General features: G+C 38.2%; 1 protein-coding gene across 4 annotated transcripts in view; it reads right to left on the bottom strand.

Moving 5' to 3' along the window:
• Positions 1–20495, bottom strand: part of NELL2 (neural EGFL like 2) — a 464213-nt gene that overhangs the window by 216600 nt on the left and 227118 nt on the right. For all 4 annotated transcript variants that reach the window (XM_024991811.2, XM_059886477.1, XM_005206382.5 and 1 more), the window contains 2 exons: positions 10756–10847; positions 4560–4662 (listed from right to left, as the gene is read on the bottom strand). In XM_024991811.2, coding sequence (XP_024847579.1) covers positions 4560–4662; positions 10756–10847 — 195 coding nt within the window. The remainder of the gene's footprint in view (positions 1–4559; positions 4663–10755; positions 10848–20495) is intronic.

The following is a 20495-nucleotide window of genomic DNA, read 5'->3' as shown; positions in this document are numbered from 1 at the left end:
AATTGGTCATATGACTCCTTGAAAGAGCTCTTAAATATGAAAAAAGTGAAAAGAACACTTTTGCTACACTGTTCCTGAGATGCTACAACAGAAGAGAAGAGGGTATCTAGAAAACAGTCCTGCCTGTATGTGACTTGGTGCCTAGAGATTTGGAGCCTTATTTCGGTGCACAGCTTGGTTTCCAAACACTGGCTGAGCCTCCAGTGGAAAGGTCAACTCTTTAATCTCATGCTCTGCCCTCAGGGAATATTTAATAAGCATTGTTGAACAACTTACTTTTTCAGATGTGAACATGTCATCTTTAGCACTAGGCAGACAGGCCTGGAATGAATTTGTCACAACATATGTATAGGAGCTGACTCAAAATTTCAGCCTTCAAAAATTAATTTGCTTTTTAGTTTAAAAGTCAGACAATAGCAGAAGAACTCATTTGTTTATTCTATATATTTGAAGTAAAAAATGGAAGCAATTTTTATTTTACATGGTGTTAAGATGTTTCAAGAAAGGTCAACTTATCCAATTTCAGCTCCAGTATTAACTAAGCCAGTGGTTCTCAACCCAGGCTGTGTAAAATAATTACTCAAGTTTTTTTTGAAAGCTGATACCAAGGTTCTATCATATAATCTCACCTGACTCTGAAACACTTGTTCAGGAATAAGGAAAAGGAATCTCTGCTTTTACCTTAGCAAGGGCAATTCCATATTGGAGGCCCCAGTTCCATTGTGAGAAAAACCCATGCTGTAGGACTAAATATGCTATAATGTGATTAAATACTTAAAGAACAATCTCTTGAGAAACTTCAGGAAGTACAGGATGCTTCAACTCCACAGCTACAGATAACCTGTTCTCCTTACACAATCACACAATGATGCTAATCAGACCACCGCCCCACCAGCTTCAAGGTGATTATTGGAGCAGACTGTGCTGCTTCACACATAGCCCCCACCAGCACACCTCTGAAACTGTTCCTTTACAAACTCTGTTCCCTGTCTGGCAACTTGAAAATGGTTTGGGGATGCTAGTCCACCAGCTTCCTGAATAACACTTCCCCTCCCCCCAACTCTTTTCTCTTGAATAGCAACTTTTGAGCAATGAGCAGCCAAACCTGAGTTCAGTTCTGGCTTCAGTGGGTCACAAATCAAGTATATCAGTCTCAGATGGAAGGGGTATAGATCATAGTAAACTTTGTCATTGTATTTCAAGTGTGTTGTGTCAACATATTAACTTTTAAAACTATAGGTAATATAAACATAACAGTTTTTGTCCCTAGCTTTTCCATTCTTCCCTGGTGGCTCAGCTGGTAAAGAATCTGCCTGCAATGTGGGAGACCTGGGTTCGATCCCTGGGATGGAGAGATCCCCTAGAGATGGGAACAGCTACCCACTCCAGTATTCTGGCTTGGAGAATTCTAGGGACTGTATAGGCCATGGGGTCACAAAGAGTCAGACGTGACTGAACGATTTCACTTTCACTTTCCATTCTTAACTTGCTTTTGGTAATATGTTAAAGCTCTTTAAAAAGAAATGAATGTAATCAGGTCTTTTCTTGACATCTGAAATGCTCTGTTCTGTGCTTAGTCCCTCCGTTGTGTTCAACTCTATGTGACCCCATGGACTGCAGCCCGCCAGGCTCCTCTGTCGATGGGGATTCTCCAGGCAAGAATACTGGAGTGGATAGCCTATCCCTTCTCCAACAGATCTTCCTGACTCAGGGATTGAACTGTGGTCTCCTGCCTTGCAGGTGGATTCTTTACCAGCTGAGCTACCAGGGAAGCCCTCTGAAATGCCCTATTCTTACCCACATCTTTTTACCCAAATCCAGCCAATGCTGACTAATAGGTATTCACCTCTCTGCTCTTTAAGTATCTCCTGGACACCACTAGTAGATTAAAGATGGCCAAAAATTTTTAACACTCCTCCTTTCATAGTGGGATCTATTCCCCTCACACCCACCCCTTGAATCTGGGCTTGGCTGTAACTGCTTTGATCAATGAATTGTGGTAGAAGTGATGCTGTGTCAGTTCCAGACCTACTGTTTAACAGCCCCAAGCTACCATTTAAGAAATCTGATGACCATCCTACTAGGGAGACCACAGGGAGAAGTCCTGAGATTACGTAGAAAGGGAGAGAGTTCTGGCTATGACCAGCCTTCATGCCATGCCTGTTAAGATGCCCAACATACAGTGAGGCCATCTTGAACCTTCCAGCTCAGACCAACTTCCAGCTGAGTGATCCCAGTTAACACCCTATGAAGCAGAAGAATCACCTGGCTAAGCCTTGTCTGAATTGCTGACCCACAACACTGCAATATCTAGGCATACCTCAGAGATATTGCATGCGTGGTTCCAGATCACTGCAATAAAGTGAATATCACAGTAAAGCAAGTCACACAATTTTTTTTATTTTCTCAGTGCATATAAAAGCTATATTTTGGGAGTTCCCTGGTTGTCTAGTGTTTAGGATTCCAGGCTTTCACTCCTGTAGCCCAGGTTTAACCCTGATCAGGGAAATGAGATCCTGAAAGCCATGCAATGTGGCTAAAAAAAAGTTGTTTATACTATACTTTAGTATATTAAATATGCAATAGCATTACATCTGTAAAAAATGTGCATGATTTAATTTAAAATTTGTTGTTCAGTCTGTCAGTCATGTCTGACTCTCTGTGATCCCGTGGACTATGGCCAGGCTTCGCTGTCCTTCACCATTTAAAAATACTTTCTTGCTAAAAAATGATAATCATCATCTGAGCCTTCAGCAAGTTGTAGTAGGAATATTAAAGATCACTGATCACAGATCACCATAAAAAATATAACAATAATGAAAAAATTTGAATTATTGCTATTGTGAGAATAACCAAAATGTGATACAGAATCATGATGTGAACAAATGCTGCTGGAAAAATGCCACCAACAGTCTTTCCTGACACAGCGTTGCCATAAACCTTCAATTTGTAAATATCATAATATCTGCAAAGCACAACGAAGCAAAGTGCAACAAAAGGAGGTATGCCTGATAATAAAGTGATGGTTGTTTTAAGCCTCTGAACTTTGCGGTAATTTGTTATGCAGCAAAAGCCACTCAAAGTGTGGTCCCACTGACCAGTAGTCACCTAGGAGCTTAAGAGAAATGCAGATTCTTGAGCTCCACCCCAAACCTTCCAGATTAGGGTCTGTACTTTAATCCTTAGGTTATCTGTATACACATTTAATCCTGAGACGTTCTGGTATAGCCTACCTTTGGCTGCCAAAGACACTCTAGTCAAGCTGCATACTGGGAGTCCAGTTCCCAAATCAAGTGATTGGAATGAGCATTCTGGATTTGTATCAACTTCCACACATGCTCTATGCAAGGCACTGGCTCATGGAAAGTTAGGCTGAAAACACTAGTGGCTCTTCTTTTTTGTCTATTTGATTACAATCCTTTGTACTCTTAGTTCCTGAGAGCCATCCCTAAAGCTCTTGAAAGGCAGACCAAGTCTGAAATCACTCTGAAACTGCCAAAGAGCCTTTCATAGAACTGAGATTTTAAAACTCCTAAATGAATAGATGGAGCAATTAGCTAAAAAGAAAATGAAACCTGCACCATCCTCCAAAAAATGGGAGAGAAGGATCTTATATTTCCCTTTTAGTAAATGAGATTAAAAGGAAAGAAAATAGCATATATTTTATAAGGTTTCTTTTTCTTACTTTTTTCTGTTTAAGTTTTACTTGGTATCAATAAAGGCTATTATTAAAACACACGCTAGTAGCTCATATGAGGCACTTTGTTAATGTCACACCAACTACATGAGTTAAGAGTCCCAACTACATTCCCACTGTCATACAAGGAGAAAGACCCAGCCCTGCCCTCAAGGTGCAAAGTTCAATGAAGGAGACAGATTTACAAATACATGATTTCAAGATAATGCAAGAAGGCACACGTAATTTCATGATTGGTGGGGATCATAAAAGGTTCCATATAATCAATCCTTTAGTTTAATACTTGAATCTACAACAAAATACCAAATTTAAGAATCTTTGATGGTGGGCAGCCCACTCCATTTCTGAATATCTCAAATTTTACTGTTTTCTTATATCGAACTAAAAATCTAAGTTCCTTCTACTTATTGGTTGTAGGTCTATTATCACAAAGTCAACACAGAACAAGCAATGCATGTTTGTTGGCCTCTCTCTTCTCAGTGATACAGAAGCCTGTCAGTGAAGGAGAGTGGAATTGTGAAGAGAGGGATTTGAAGTAGCCAACATGGGAATTATGCTAAGTCAATTATAAAACAGACTGAAGAGAAAAGAAAAGCAAATCCACACCCCCCCCCAAAAAAAAACTCAATAAAATAACTCAGCACTGTTGTATGTTTTCAACAATGTCATGCTGACTCAGAACCAATACACAGAGAGAGTTTAGAAACCTAGACTTTGAGCCAGGTACAAGACACCCAGCAGAAAGGGAAAATTCCATAGTCTTTGGAAATAACTTCCCTATAAAAAGTTTTATTTCCTGTCAGTTGAAATTGCCTCCTAGAATGACTCATGCACATAAATCTTACTTTCCAAAAAATCTTACCTTTACAGACTTTGCAACAGCTATGAGACAAAGTAATCTGATGCGACTCTGCACAGTCCAGAGCGGGACAGCCTGAACTCTCAACCAGCTTCATGCTCTGGTCCTGTTAGACAACAGAAAATAAATGCTTCAAACTTATCAGTTAGGACTAACTCCTAATTCTGGAAACTCCTAAGTTTCCAGATCCAGCATTAAAGACATCTCTTCAAACATAAGAATAAAATTTTCATCCTGAGAACATCTGCATAGGTCACAGACTCACTTGCAAAATGATATCAAATGACAATTGGAAAGACTTTCAAAGGGACAAGCAGATTTGGGAATGGAAGCATGCCTTCAATTTCCAAACATTAGAGTTATCCTGAGAGATTCTGTTAGTTTAAAACATATTTGCACATCCAGATGACAATTGTGGCAAAGAGATAGCTTGAATTTGATTAACAGCTCACTTTGAAAAAACAATACACAAAAACTGGACTTTTTAAACATTCTCACTTCAAAGTTTCCAAACTGTTAAAGAGATTATACCAAGTGAGTATGATAAGGAATGCTGTGGATCTCTCACAAAACATTTCCAAAAAGGGAAATGTGGGTAGGATTTATGTCTCTTGCGCATGAATGTCTCACATATTTTCTGGCACATAATTGGTACTCAAAAAATTTTCCTGAGTGAATGAATAATACAAAATGATTATAGTTCTAGTCACTAAAGTAGATAAAACTTTAAGAGAAAACCAAAATAGAGAACACTTTTCTGATAAATGGAGTACCACTGCCTTGAAGCAAACATTTTGCTTCTAAACTGCCAATCTCTAGTCTCTTAACAACAAGAGTCATAAACTGTTGTATTATGCTTACCAGTGCATAAGAAATAAAATAATCATTGGAAATGGAAGGCTTCCATCTTAACACTGCTCAATAGCTTAGGTTTTTAGATGTTATTTCTATAAGTACTGCTTCTATTGAAGAAAAAGTTTTAATAACTTCAATATCCCCCTCTTTCTGGTTTATTGACGGAAAGGATCTTCTCCATGCCACGATAATCTCTTATCAAGAAAGTGGCAGGAGACACATATACAGTGGGAGTCAAACCCTGTCCTTCCTTTGGTGTGACAGTAATATCCATTCTGATCATCTTATCTTCAAGATCAGGGTGTGTTTCTGTGTTACTATTAAGCTCACAAACTGCCCAGGACACGTTTCCAAGGTCACAAAACTGACAATAAAAGAACAAAGGACTAGAATTGACGGCCCAGAAAGTGGAAGCCCAAGAGAGCTGTCAATTATGTAAAATACCGAAGTTAAAGGGCCTGAAGGGGGAAGAAACAGTGGAAGTCCTTAATGTCAAGAATTTCATGAAGAATAATAAAAGTTTATGATGATGAGGGAGGGCTGTGCGGTAGAATCCACACCCACAAGCTACATGTTACTCAAACACGGTAAATGAAAGCACGTGTGAGATTTTGATGACTCACATTATAAAAGACTGTAAAATATTTCCTTAAGAATTTTATATTGATGACATTGGAACTGATAATATTTTGGCTATATGGGGTTGTATACAGAAAGTTTAGCCCAATAAAAATCACATGTGTGGCCTGCATCATATTTTTACTGGATAGCACAGCATGAGAGGGTAGTAAATTGGTGTCTTTTGTTGGAGCAAATAAAAGGTAACATGTATTCATTCAACAATATTTATTATGCACCTGGAGAGTTGACTATACCCAGAAGTTTCACAAACCCAATTTAAAATAAAATCAATTTTTTAGGTATTTTAAAATCAAATAGGAAACCATCTCAGAAAATTTCTAAATCATAATGATCAGTATTGCAGAACACATTTGTCAAATGAAAAGATCACACACAGAAAATGGAGAATCTTCAAATGCCCTCACAATGTTAAAATTTAAGGCTGATATTTCAAAGTTAGACTTTACTTAGGAATCAGCTGACAAAATTTCCACCTTCCTTGATGTAACTTTTCTCTGATTTCCTTGGTGTTGCTGTATCTCACTCCAAGCCTTCCAGTCCTTGTTTCAATAGTGGGACCACAGTTCAGTTGAGTTCAGTCACTCAGTTGTATCCAACACTTTGCAACCCAATGGACCAGAACACACCAGGCCTCCCTGTCCATTCCAACACCCAGAGTTTACTCAAACTCATGTTCACTGAGTTGGTGATGCCATTCAAGCATTTCATCCTCTGTCATCCCCTTCTCCTCCCGCCTTCAATCTTTCCCAGCATCAGGGTCATTTCAAATGAGTCAATTCTTCACATCAGGTGGCCAAAGTATTGGAGTTTCAGCTTCAACATCAGTCCTTCCAATGAATATTCATTGGAATATTCAGGACTGATTTCCTTTAAGATGGACTGGTTGGATCTCCTTGCAGTCCAAGGGACTCTCAAGAGTCTTCTCCAACACCACAGTTCAAAAGCATCAATTCTTCAGCTCAGCTTTCCTTATAGTTCAACTCTCACATCCACACATGACCACTGGAAAAACCATAGCCTTGACTAGACGGACTTTTCTTGGCAAAGTAATGCCTCTGCTTTTAAATATGCTCTCTAGGTTGGTCATAACTTTTCTTCCAAGGAGTGTCTTTTAATTTCATGGCTGCAATCACCATCTGCAGAGATTTTGCTGCTACTGCTAAGTCGCTTCAGTCGTGTCCGACTCTGTGCGACCCCATGGAATGAAGCCTACCAAGCTTCTCCATCCATGGGATTCTCCAGGCAAGAACACTGGAGTGGGTTGCCATTTCCTTCTCCAAAGGGCCCCCAAAAATAAAGTCTGCCACTGTTTCTGTTGTTTCCCCAAATACTAGCCATGAAGTGATGGGACCAGATGACACCACCCTTATGGCAGAAAGTGAAGAACTAATGAGCCTCTAGATGAAAGTGAAAGAGGAGAGTGAAAAAGTTGGCTTAAAGCTCAACATTCAGAAAAGTAAGATCATGGCATCCGGTCCCATCACTTCATGGCAAACAGATGGGGAAACCGTGGAAACAGTGGCTGACTTGATTTTTCTGGGCTCCAAAATCACTTCAGATGGTGATTGCAGCCATGAAATTAAAAGACGCTTACTCCTTGGAAGGAAAGTTATGACCAACCTAGGTAGCATATTCAAAAGCAGAGACATTACTTTGTCAACAAAGGTCTGTCTAGTCAAGGCTATGGTTTTTCCAGTGGTCATGTATGGATGTGAGAGTTGAACTATAAAGAAAGCTGAGTGCCAAAGAATTGATGCTTTTGAACTATGGTGTTGGAGAAGACTCTTGAGAGTCCCTTGGACTGCAAGGAGATCCAACCAGTCCATTCCTAAAGATCAGTCCTGGGTGTTCACTGGAAGAACTGATGTTGAAGCTGAAACTCCAGTACTTTGGCCACCTGATGCGAAGAGCTGACTCATTTGAAAATACCCCCATGTTGGAAAAGATTGAGGGCAGGAGGAGAAGGGGACGACAGAGGATGAGATGGTTGGATGGCATCACCGACTCAATGGACATGGGTTTGGGTGGACTCCAGGAGTTGGTGATGGACAGGGAGGCCTGGCATGCTGCGGTTCATGGGGTCACACATGACTGAGAGACTGAACTGAACTGAACTGATGGGACCAGATGCCATGATCTTAGTTTTCTGAATGTTGAGCTTTAAGCCAACTTTTTCACTCTCCTCTTTCATGTTCATCAGAAGCTCTTTAGTTCTTCTTCACTTTCTGCCATAAGGGTGGTGTCATCTGCATATCTGAGGTTATTGATATTTCTCCTGGCAATCTTGATTCCAGCTTGTGATTCCTCCAGCCCAGCGTTTCTCATGATGTACTCTGCATATGAGTTAAATAAGCAGGGTGACAATATACAGCCTTGACATACTCCTTTTCTTATTTGGAACCAATCTGTTGTTCCACAGCCAGTCCTAAATGTTGCTTCCTGACTTGCATACAGGTTTCTCAAGAGGCAGGTCAGGTGGTCTGGTATTCCCATCTCTTTCAGAATTTTCAACAGTTTATTGTGATCCACACAGTCAAAGGCTTTGGCGTAGTCAATAAAGCAGAAATAGATGTTTTTCTGGTACTCTCTTGCTTTTTCGATGATCCAATGTATGTTGGCAATTTGATCTCTGGTTCCTCTGCCTTTTCTAAATCCAGCTTGAACATCTGGAACCTCACGGTTCACATTCTGTTGAAGCCTGGCTTGGAGAATTTTGAGCATTACTTTACCACCGTGTGAGATAAGTGCAATTGTGTGGTACTTTGAGCATTTTGGGGCATTGCCTTTCTTTGGGATTGGAATGAAAACTGACCTTTTCCAGTCCTGTGGCCACTGCTGAGTTTTCCAAATTTGCTGGCATATTGAGTGCAGCACTTTCACAGCATCATCTTTCATGATTTGAGATAGCTCAACTGGAATTTCATCACCTCCACTAGCTTTGTTCATAGTGATGATTTCTAAGGCCCACTTGACTTCACATTCCAGGATGTCTGGTCTAAGTGGATGATCACATCATCGTGATTATCTGGGTCATGAAGATCTTTTTTGTATAGTTCTGTGTAATCTTGCCACCTCTTTATAATATCTTCTGCTTCTGTCAGGTCCATACATTTCTGTCTTTTATTATGCCCATCTTTGCATGAAATGTTCCCTTGGTATCTCTAATTTTCTTGAAGAGATCTCTAGCCTTTCCCATTCTATTGCTTTCCTTTATTTCTTTGCACTGATCACTGAGGAAGGCTTTCTTATCTCTCCTTGCTATTCTTTGGAACTCTGCATTCAAATGAGTGTATCTTTCCTTTTCTCCTTTGCTTTTCGCTTCTCTTTTTTTGACAGTTATTTGTAAGGCCTCCTCAGACAACCATTTTGCTTTTTTGCATTTCTTTTTCTTGGAGATGGTCTTTATCCCTGTCTCCTATACAATGTCAGGAACCTCTGTCCATAGTTCATCAGGAACTCTATCAGATCTAGTCCCTTAAATCTATTCTCAAAACAGCATTTTTGAAGAGACACTTATGAGAAAACCCAAACTTGAAATGTAGCTTCAGCAATTGTGTTAATGTGCCCATGCCCCAGTTGCCTTATCTTTAAGATGGTAACCTACAACCTGAGAGAGCTGGTTTAGAGCCAAAAGGAGCAGCCAGAATACCTTATAATGAACATGGACAAATCAGAGCTTTCACATTCTGGATATCAAATCTGTCACAGTTTTGCTGTTTTATGTCTCCATGCTTATCCCCATAGTCTTCCAATTTAAGATGCTTGAGGTATATTGCTGGCTTTTTTCAGATTCAGTTTATCTTGGAAAGATTCTGAGGACTTTCCTTTCACCAACATTTAATCAAATGAATTCTCACAGTGTATTGCAGCAGAGTAAATAACTTATCTTAATTTTCTATATAATCTATACATACTAAATCATCCCCTGAAACCAAGTACAAGAGGCATTTAAGAAGAAAATTAGTGGTCAAATATAAATGAACCCTAAAGCAGAAATCTTATATGTAGACAGTTTCCTTTAAAGAGAGTAGGGCTTGAAATAGAACATTATGGTAAAAGAATATAAGATGATAGTTTACAAAAGGTATATGTGAACAGTGTTATGGAACATATTTACTTTTTCAATTAGGTCAAGAAGCAGAGTTAAAATGAATCACGTTTGCTTCAGAAGCATATTTCAAGAGACCATGGTCGCACATCTATAAAGCATTTTCCTTCAAATCAATTAAAATATCCCTCCCAAAGAAATTAAGATCAATATTAGTCTTGTCTCCATAGAATAGCTAATTTTAATTAGGCAAATTGCATTTTGTCTTTAACTGGACAGAGTGATATTTGTCACATGAGTCAAAACTAAAATGACAACAGGCTGAGTCTACATTTATCTACATTTTCTTCAAAACAGCAAACAAGGAGGTGATTTGTATTTAGAAAACATAAGACAACTTCATAAAAATTTGATTTGACAAAACAGGGCTTTTATTTATTGGGAAAATTATTTTATAATCACTAATTTACATGATTGCAAAAACAATTAGAATTTTCTGTACAGTTGAGCTGTAATTAATACCTTAAATTTTTTTAAATTTTCTCTTTGCCTAAGAAGTTTTAAAAGTATTACAGGAGTCAGATTTTTAAAGAGACATTTACTATGTTCACATAATTGGAAGAATTTTAAAACACACATGAAGAATTTCCTTACCTTGCACTCATAGAGAACACATACTCCAGAAGAGGAATAGACTGTATTTCTTTGTCCTTCAAAGTATGTCCGTCCTTGAAATTGGCATATGGCTTTGGAATAAAAAATACAAATATATATATATATATATTTAATGTTTTGTTATGAAAAATAGCTTACAGGTATTCATATAATTTTGCCTCAATATTTCACATTCTTACGATTTTTCAAGGTGCTTGAGTAACTATAATCCTAAATTTAATCCAGCATAAGTAACTTGTAGGCCCAAGTTACGTTCATGCTCATTAAGTTCAAAGAGGAAAATAAGGTACATCATGGATGAGAGGTAACGGCAAGTCAAAATTAAAATCTGGAAAAGGGGTGCTGATAAGTAGACTCTAAGCAAGTTACTTGCCTGCTAGATGATGTCGCACCTAAGGGCAGATTAAGCAGGTGCTCAAGGCAGCTACTGATTCAGGGGCAACACAACTCTGAGAAAAGCTCATTTTTTTACATACCACTGCCGAATTTTAAATTTTAAGACAGAAAATTAGAAAGAAACTATTTAACTTTCAGTACATATATGCATATTTATTTTATGTTTTATGGGATGGGGTTATTTATAAGTAGACATGGATTAGGGCTCCCTATTTAAGATGTTGAAAGGTCTTAATCTGCCACTGTCACATCCTGCCTTGCATCCATTGTTGTTGTTGCTGTTTGGTCACTAAGTTGTGTGCGACTCTTTTGTGACCCCATGGACTGCAGCCCACCAGGCTCCTCTGTTTATGGGATTTCCCAGGCACGAATACTGGAATGGGTTGCCATTTCCTTCTCTAGACGATCTTCCTGACTCAGGGATTGAACCCACATCTCCTGCACTGCAAACAGGTTCTTTACCACTGAGCCACCAGGGAATCCCCCTTATATGCATTACAATTACATACAATTAAAACAAAACAAAACTTCAGACTTGAGGAAGATATTTTTAATTAAAAAATGCATAGAAGGTATGAAATAATTTTTTGAAAATTTCAAAATATTTACAATACACACATTTACTTGATGGAAACCATTTGCTTGTTTTGAAATGAATATTTTGCACTACCTATGTTGATTCATCACCTAAATAGAAACAGATTTACCCTGATGCTAATTAAGCTTAACTTCCAGCTTCCTTCTCTAGCTTAGACACTCTTCTATGACTCTGAACCAACTTTTTTCACAAATTTGTATTGTTTTTCTTTCAAAGGGCCCTTAATATTGTATGCTTTGGAACTTCGTGACACCTAGATCAACCCAAGCTAACTACTCCAAAAGACCAGAGGAAGTGGTCATCTGATAAAAAGAAAAAGACACGAGCAATTTGTTAACCCTATTTACTAAATCCAATTTTCAGTTACATGCTAAGTCACTTCAGTCATGTCTGACTCTGCAACCCCACGGACTGTAGCCCACCACGCTCATTCATCCATGGGATTTTCTAGGCAAGAATACTGGAGTGGGTAGGCATTCCCTCCTCCAAGGGATCTTTCTGACCCAGGGATTGAACCCACGACTCTTTATGTCTACCTGCACTGGCAGGCCAGAGAAGGCAATGGCACCCCACTCCAGTACTCTTGCCTGGAAAATCCCATAGACAGAGGAGCCTGGTAGGCTGCAGTCCATGAGGTCGCTAAGAGTCAGACACAACTGAGTGACTTCCCTTTCACTTTTCACTTTCATGCATTGGAGAAGAAAATGGCAACCCACTCCAGTGTTCTTGCCTGGAGAATCCCAGGGACAGGGGAGCCTGGTGGGCTTTCATCTATGGGGTTGCACAGAGTCGGACACGACTGAAGCGGCTTAGCAGCAGTAGCAGCAGCAGCACTGGCAGGCAGGTTCTTCACCACTAATGCTACCTGGGAAGCCTTTATAACTACATGAATTTTACAAAATGGGTGTAGACATTTCCTTTTAATTTCATTGTGTGAGTTAGAATAAAGTCCCTCTTCAGAATTTATATATCCCATTATCTTTAAAAGTATCACTTTGCCTATAAAATTTATAACAAATAAATTAGACATGCTTCTATTAATAATATTGAATATATTTATATATGGTTGTTCAAATATTCATATTTAATCCAACTTTCATCCTTGCTCAAAAATTAACTGTTTAAAAGATGCACATTTAAATAATGGAAAGTATACACATTTTAAAATGCCATCCTTCACCTGATCTCCTTACTCAGCTCTTATTAACAAATTTCACTACATAATATACATTACTGGCAAATTGGTTTAAAAGTTTTGAAGCTTGCTGAAAGAGAATACACTTACTTGCATAAATTATATTACTTAAAAGCTGGCTGAAGCTTGCTCATTCATGAATATTCAAAATGAAACTACAGATTTATCAGTTGCATACTATCTATCATATTATGAATTAAAATAGCATGTGCATTGACTTAATGAATCTGATTGATTGTAAAACATGCCTCTCCAATGTGTCATTTTTAAGAGGTTTTTTTTTCTCTCTTATGAGATTGTATAACCTCAAAATAACAAGATCTGGCATATGGTGTGTTCAGTTATATCAATAACTACTACATATTTTTCAAAAAGGAGAATAAATAAAATTTTACTTCTTCAGCACCTGCCAATCAAAGGTCCCTAGGCCTATTCTGTCAATATTATACAACTTGATAACTGCAGCCTATTCAAATCCAAGGGTATGTTGAAAAAAAAAAACACCAAAAACTGATGCTCCAATTTTTTCTTAGAACAGAAGGAAAACTAAATGCTGTAAAAAATACAAGGATAAATACTTCTTACACAAAGTTTTATTATAATTTAATATTCATGCAGAGCAGATGGACCTTCTGTTCTAAACTCTTAATTCAAAAGACTCAAACAGGCAACTTGTGAGACAATAGGGCACCAAATGGAGCTTGGCTGAGGGAGAAGAACAAAACGAATGAGACCACAATTGCTTCATTCTGTTTCAAGCAATGAGCACAAACAAGAGGAGCTTAGCTTAGAGAGAATCCAAAGTGAGTGATTTTTGATCAACTGTTGTGATTCTCCATAATTCTAAGGTTTACTTCAAATTCTAGTAATGTCATCAGGATATGCCTTCCTTAGGCTCTTTAGCAGTAAATGTTAAGACACTCAGAAATATATATATTCCTAATCATTCCTAAAAATACTACAAGGAATTCGCAAAGTACAATTAGGATAGCTCTGGGCAATAGGAGTACACTGCAGAAGTAAAAGTCATATTAATTTATTAATACATATAACAAGCATGTACTGATCTCCTATTAACATGCCAGGTAGTCTGCTAGGTACTAGGACTCAAAGATGAAAGAGACACGATTCACACCCTAATGCTGAGTAGAGAAGACAGATGTGTACACAAATAACTATAATGAAAACCGAACTCAAGTGCTATAATTGAGACATTCATGACTGAGATGTAAAATACAGGAGATTCATTGATGAAATGGGAAGGGATAACTGGATCAGGGCTGAGCAAACAAATAATGGTTGTAGAAGTTTCCAAACTCTGGCAATAGCGACTAGTCAGCATCGTCCTAGGGCTAAGGAAAAAGCAGAGGAAATGGTTCTACTGAGACACAAGGGTGGCCAGAGTTATGAAGTGAGATGCAGTTCAGTGGGAGCTGAAATCATCAAAGACACAGGTACCACCAGAAATCGAGCCTGGTGCAGAGAAGGTGTAGAGAACAAACACAACATACTCTCTCCTCTGGCCTTCCAGTTTCCTGCTGGCAAGACCACAGTATTGTAGTCTGCAGAAGTCTAGCTTATAGGACACAGAGTAGAGCAGAGAAGGAGACAGACAGAACTGAGAGCAAGGGTTTCCCAGGAAGAAATCACCAGCCCCCAACACTGGTGGCTATCACAGAAATGCAGTTTAGACCATGAAGAGAAACAGTTTACAAAGATAGGCTGCTTGGACAAGCATGAGACAGTGGAACCCAGTACAAATAAAATTTGAAGAGAGAAAATTGAGACATTAAGAAAAATACAGATCTATTTTAAAGAAAAATCCAGACAGTTTATCAAAATGAGATCCATAGGCAAGGAGAGGAAAGGAAGCAGATCAGGTTCATGCTCCAATTTTAACCAAGGCCAGTCCTAGCAGGTGTCAGGGACAAAACCTTATAAGGAAGAATGATCACTGGCTACCACACTGACTGCAAGAAAGTCTCTAGAATTCCCCAACTGAACTGCACCTCTCTTCTTACCCATTCCCAGCAGCATGTAAAGTAAATCACTTCCTCAACAAACCAACCAAGGAATAATCATTTTGCTGTATTGGTTTCTTCTTTAATATAATTGCCTTCACATGTTCATAGTCAGAGGCTTCATTTCTTTCCTAGATATGAGATGTGCATGTGTGTGTGTGTGTGTGTGTGTGTGTGTATGTGTGTGTGTGTGTACTAAGCATTAAGTTTCTTATGACATAACTCTGGATTCATATGTCCAAATCATTTATCATTATACAGTAGAATTCTGCTAATTAGACTGAATTTTCAAAGATCTGAATGCCCTAGTGTTTTCTCTACTTCCTTCAATTTCAGTTCAGTTCAGTTGCTCAGTTGTGTCCACTCTTTGCAAACCCATGGACTGCAGCATGCCAGGCTTCCCTGTCCATCATCAACTCCCAGAGATTGCTCAAACTCATGTCCATCAGAGTCTGTGATACCATCCCACCATCTCATCCTCTGTCTTTCCCTTCTCCTCTTGCCTTCAGTATTTCTCAGCATCAGAGTCTTTTTAATAAGCCAGTTCTTTGCATCAACGACCAAGTATTGGAGTTTCAGCTGCAGTATCAGTCCTTTCAATGAATATTCAAGACTGATTTCCTTTAGGATTGACTGGTTTGACCTCCTTCGCTGACCAAGGGACTCTCAAGAGTTTTCTCCAACACCACAGTTCAAAAGCACAAATTCTTCAGTGCTCAGCTTTCTTTATGGTCCAACTCTCACATCCATACATGACTACTGGAATAACCATAGCTTTGACTAGACGGATCTTTGACTGCAAAGTTATGTCTCTGCTTTTTAATATACTGTCTATGAACCTTTTCTTCGAAGGAGCAAGTGTCTTCAAATTCCATGGCTGCAGTCACCATCTGCAATGAATTTGGAGCCCAAGAAAATAAAGGGTGTCACTGTTTAAATGGCTTCCCCATCTATTTACCATGAAGTAATGGGACTGCATGCCATGATTTTGAATTTTTGAATGCTGAGTGTTAAGCCAGCTTTTTTACTCTCCTCTTTCACTTTCATCAAGGGGCTCTTCAGTTCTTGGCTTTCTGCCATAAGGGTGATGTCATCTGCATATTGGAGGTTATTGACATATCTCCTGGCAATCTTGATTCCAGCTTGTGCTTCATCCATCCTAGTATTTTGCAGGATGTACTCTGCATATGTGTTAAGTAAGCAGGGTGACAATATAGAGCATTGATGTACTCCTTGCCCAATTTGAAACCAATCAGTTGTTCCATGTCCCATTCTAACTTGCTTCTTGACCTGCATACAGATTTCTCAGGAGGCAGGTAAGGTGGTCTGGTATTCCCATCTTTTTCAGAATTTTGCACAGATTTTTGTGATCCACACAAAGGCTTTGATGTAGTCAATGAAGCAGAAGTAGATTTTTTTGGAACTCTTGCTTTTTCGATGATCCAACAGATGTTGGCAATTTGATCTCTGGTCCCTCTGCCTTTTCTAAATCCAGCTTGAACATCTAGAAGTTCTCAGATCACGTACTGTTGAAGCCTTACTTGGAGAATTTTGAGCATTAGATCTGATAGAGTGCCTGAAGAACTGTGGAAAGAGGTTCATAACATTGTGTAGGCAGCAGTGATCAAAATCATCCCCAAGAAAAAGAAATGCAAAAAGGCAAAATGGCTGTCTGAGGAGGCCTTACAAATAGCTGTGAAAAGAAGAGAATTGAAAGGCAGAGAAGAAAAGGAAAGATATACCCATCTGAATGCAGGGTTCCAAAGAATATCAAGAAGAGATAAGAAAGCCTTCCTAAGTGATCAATGCAAAAAAAAAAAAAAAGTAGAGGAAAACAATACATTGGGAAAGACTAGAGATCTCTTCAAGAAAATTAGAGATACCAGGAGAACACTGCATGCAAAGATGGGCACAATAAAGGACAGAAACGGTATGGACCTAACAGAAGCAGAAGATATTAAGAAGAGGTGGCAAGAATACACAGAAGAACTGTACAAAAAAGATCTTAATGACCCAGATAACAATGATGTTGTGATCACTTACCTAGAGCCAGACAACCTAGACTGTGAAGTCAAGTGGCCCTTAGGAAGCATCACTATGAACAAAGCTAGTGGAGGTTATGGAATTCCAGCTGAGATATTTCAAACCCTGAAAGATGATGCTGTGAAAGTGCTGAGCTCAATACACCAGCAAATTTGAAAATTTAGCAGTGGTCACAGGACTGGAAAAGGTCCGTTTTCATTCCAATTCCAAAGAAAGGCAATGCCAAAGAATGTTTCAGTTCAGTTCAGTTCAGTTCAATCGCTCAGTCATGTCTGACTCTGTGTCCCCATGAATCGCCAGGCCTCCCTGTCCATCACCAGTTCCAAGTACTGCACAATTGCACTCATCTCACATGCTAGCAAAGTAATGCTCAAAATTCAAAAAGATCATGGCATCTGGTCCCATCACTTCATGGCAAATAGATGGTGAAACAATGGAAACAGTCACAGACTTTATTTTCCTGGGCTCGAAAATCATTGCAGATGGTACCTACAGCCTTGAAATTAAAAGATGCTTGCTCTTTGGAAGAAAAGCTATGACTAACATAGATAGCATATTAAAAAGCAGAGACATAACTTTGCTGACAAAGGTCCGTCTAGTCAAAGCTATGGTTTTTCCAGTAGTCATGCATGGATGTGAGAGTTGGACTACAAAGAAAGCTGAGTGCCAAAGAATTGATGCTTTTGAACTGTGGTGTTGGAGAAGATTCTTGAGAGTCCCCTGGACTGCAAAGAGACCAAACCAGTCAATCCTAAAGGAAATCAGTCCTGAATATTCATTGGAAGGATTATGCTGAAGCAGGAACTCCTATATTTTGGCCACCTGCTGCAAAGAACTGACTCATTCGAAAAGACCCTGACACTGGGAGAGACTAAAGGCAGGAGAAGGGGGTGACAGAGGATGAGATGGTAGGATGGCATCACCGACTCGATGGACATGAATTTGAACAAGCTCTGTGGGTCAGGGTGCTGCAGTCCATCATGTAGCAAAGAGTTGGACATGACTGAGTGACTGAACTGAAGTGAACTTCAAAGATCTAATCTAAGCGATTTACTGAGTGTATTACATGTACATATTTCAAGATACAAGGTTTCTAGGGGGTGGGTATTCATTCATTCATACACTCTTCAGACAAAGAAGTGAGCCCCCCTTGAAGTTAGACTAACCCAGACCACTGCAGCTACTCTTATTAGTAGTATTATTATTAATATTAACCAATGTCAACTGTGTATTTACTATAACTCTGGTATATGCTGGTATGAGGGGGTACATTCACATCATGTGAATTATGTCACTGAGAGCTGTCCAATTAACAGCCTATTCAGCCATAGGTAGGAAAAGTAATTAGAACTTTAAATTCAATAGGATGCTATAACATTTGATATATATGTTTTACCAAGGCTATATTAAGTGTCACTAATTACACAGTTTTAGCACCATATTTAAGAGAATATCTGCAAAAGCAGTTAATGTGAATTATTTTCACTTCACTACCCCCATTTTAACAATAAATAAGAAATAGGAAGACAAAATGCTACAGATTCAAATTTGAAAGTCATCAGTTGTAAAAAAAGTGAAAAGGAATTTATAGAACAGATTGAGAAATGGATAAGTGAAAGAAGCCAGTAAAACTCGGTCATACATTACACATTAAAATCATGATTTATTAGTCATTAATGCAAAGATAAAAAAATGTAGATCCCTCTAATGAGATTTAAATCAACTTCCACAAAGCTTTGTAGAAAAAATTACCCAAGTCTATCTAACAATATTTTAGAACATAAAAGCAAAAAGACATATTTCACTTCTAAACATTTCCTCACTCATTACATATCTAGCTTTCCCTGTTCATTACTGAATTGAAAACACATAAGTCTACTCTAAATTTGCCTATTGGTATCAACATCTTTAAAAATGATACAACACAAAACTGAAAGTTATAGATATCAAGGAGAAAACCAGTATAATTCACTTAAAGATAAATGGGATTTATGATTTAAAATTCTCTTTGAAAACAGTAGGTATCAGTGATCTTTAGGTTGTTTAAGCTGTCCCTTAAGGACATAGCTGTATAAAGTAATGGCTTTCATATGGTGTTTTTTGAAATCTGGATATCCTCTGGGAGGGCTCTTAAAAACCCCATTTACAATGGCAGTTATTTTGAGTCAACATGATAGTTATGTGTTAGCAATATACAAATCAAAATGGTTAGATGAGAAAATATCTCATTAAATGTAATTATGTATATTTTTATTTTCATTAGAACTTTAAAAAAAGAATACACACTAAATGGATTCTTGAAACAGGCTAAGACTTTGTGGAGTCAAACAAAAATATCTGAGAGTGTTTCAATATTCTTAAAAGACCCTAATCAGCCATGCTGCATTTATCCAGTCTAGAATCTTTTCTGAAATCTGGATTTACTTGGAGTCAGTTTTTAACAATATGGTTGTAATAAAGTTTTGAGCACTAAGTGCTTTAAATTAATTTTCCCTCTTCTATGATGTTTAAATATCTTTCATGGCACTGAATCCATTTTTCCTTTCCTCTAGTTAGTTGTACACTTTTTATCTTATCTACAGGAGACAGGGAGACAGTGTCTTTTTTTTTTTTTTTTTAAACTTTACAATATTGTATTGGTTTTGACAGTGTCTTAATTTGTCTTTGGCACCCAGCACTGGCCTTGGATAATAAACTCTAAAAGTTTTTATTTTTTTGTAAGTGGTTCTTCCAGCTTCCTATTAGATGAAAAGGCTGAAAACAAGAAAATTGGTCCTCTCTGATCTTCATGGGCCCCTTTATATTTGGCCTTATCCTTTAATTTTGCCTCTTCTAGTAAAAGTTCTATAAATTGGGTCTCACAGAAATATTTTGCCTTTTCCGTAAAATGGCAGCTTATGTTCCACTGGAGCAAGGATGTAATACTTGAAATGGGAATAGATTTGTCTATCAGTTACTGAAAAAGTAGCTGGCCACTGTCAGGCAGTATGAATGATACAAGGCAACGTACACGATGCAAGTCTACTTGAATAATTTGATGATAAAACTTTTTCCTTCCTCTCCATAAAACCAAATTTTATGAGTCAATGCTGCTTAAATGATCAGAATTTCAGACTGTTTAAATAATTTACAAATTCATTAATTATACATGATTGCTTCCTTTAACTAAATCTCATTAATTGTTTGGGAATTCAGTTGTTTGCAAAACTAATATTAGAGTTTAGGAAATGAGAGCATGAGAGTGGATATGCCAACCTCTTTTCTTAGCCTATATATTTCCTGTCCTTGGGCTTCTACAGGACCAAAGAGTACTTTTCGTAGGGGGCCTTAATTTAGTTCAGTAGCCAATTCTTCCAAAAAGAGAACAGGCCCTGAAACACCACAAATCTAGCAGTAGTGAGGAGTGAAGAGACAAAGGAGGATAGAAATAACTTCCATAATAGAACAGAAGCAAAAATTCTAACAC

The sequence above is a fragment of the Bos taurus genome, chromosome 5 (genome assembly GCF_002263795.3).
Source record: "Bos taurus isolate L1 Dominette 01449 registration number 42190680 breed Hereford chromosome 5, ARS-UCD2.0, whole genome shotgun sequence".
NCBI lineage: Eukaryota > Metazoa > Chordata > Mammalia > Artiodactyla > Bovidae > Bos > Bos taurus.
Note: the sequence above shows the minus strand (reverse complement) of the source record. Positions and strands in the feature narration are given on the sequence as shown.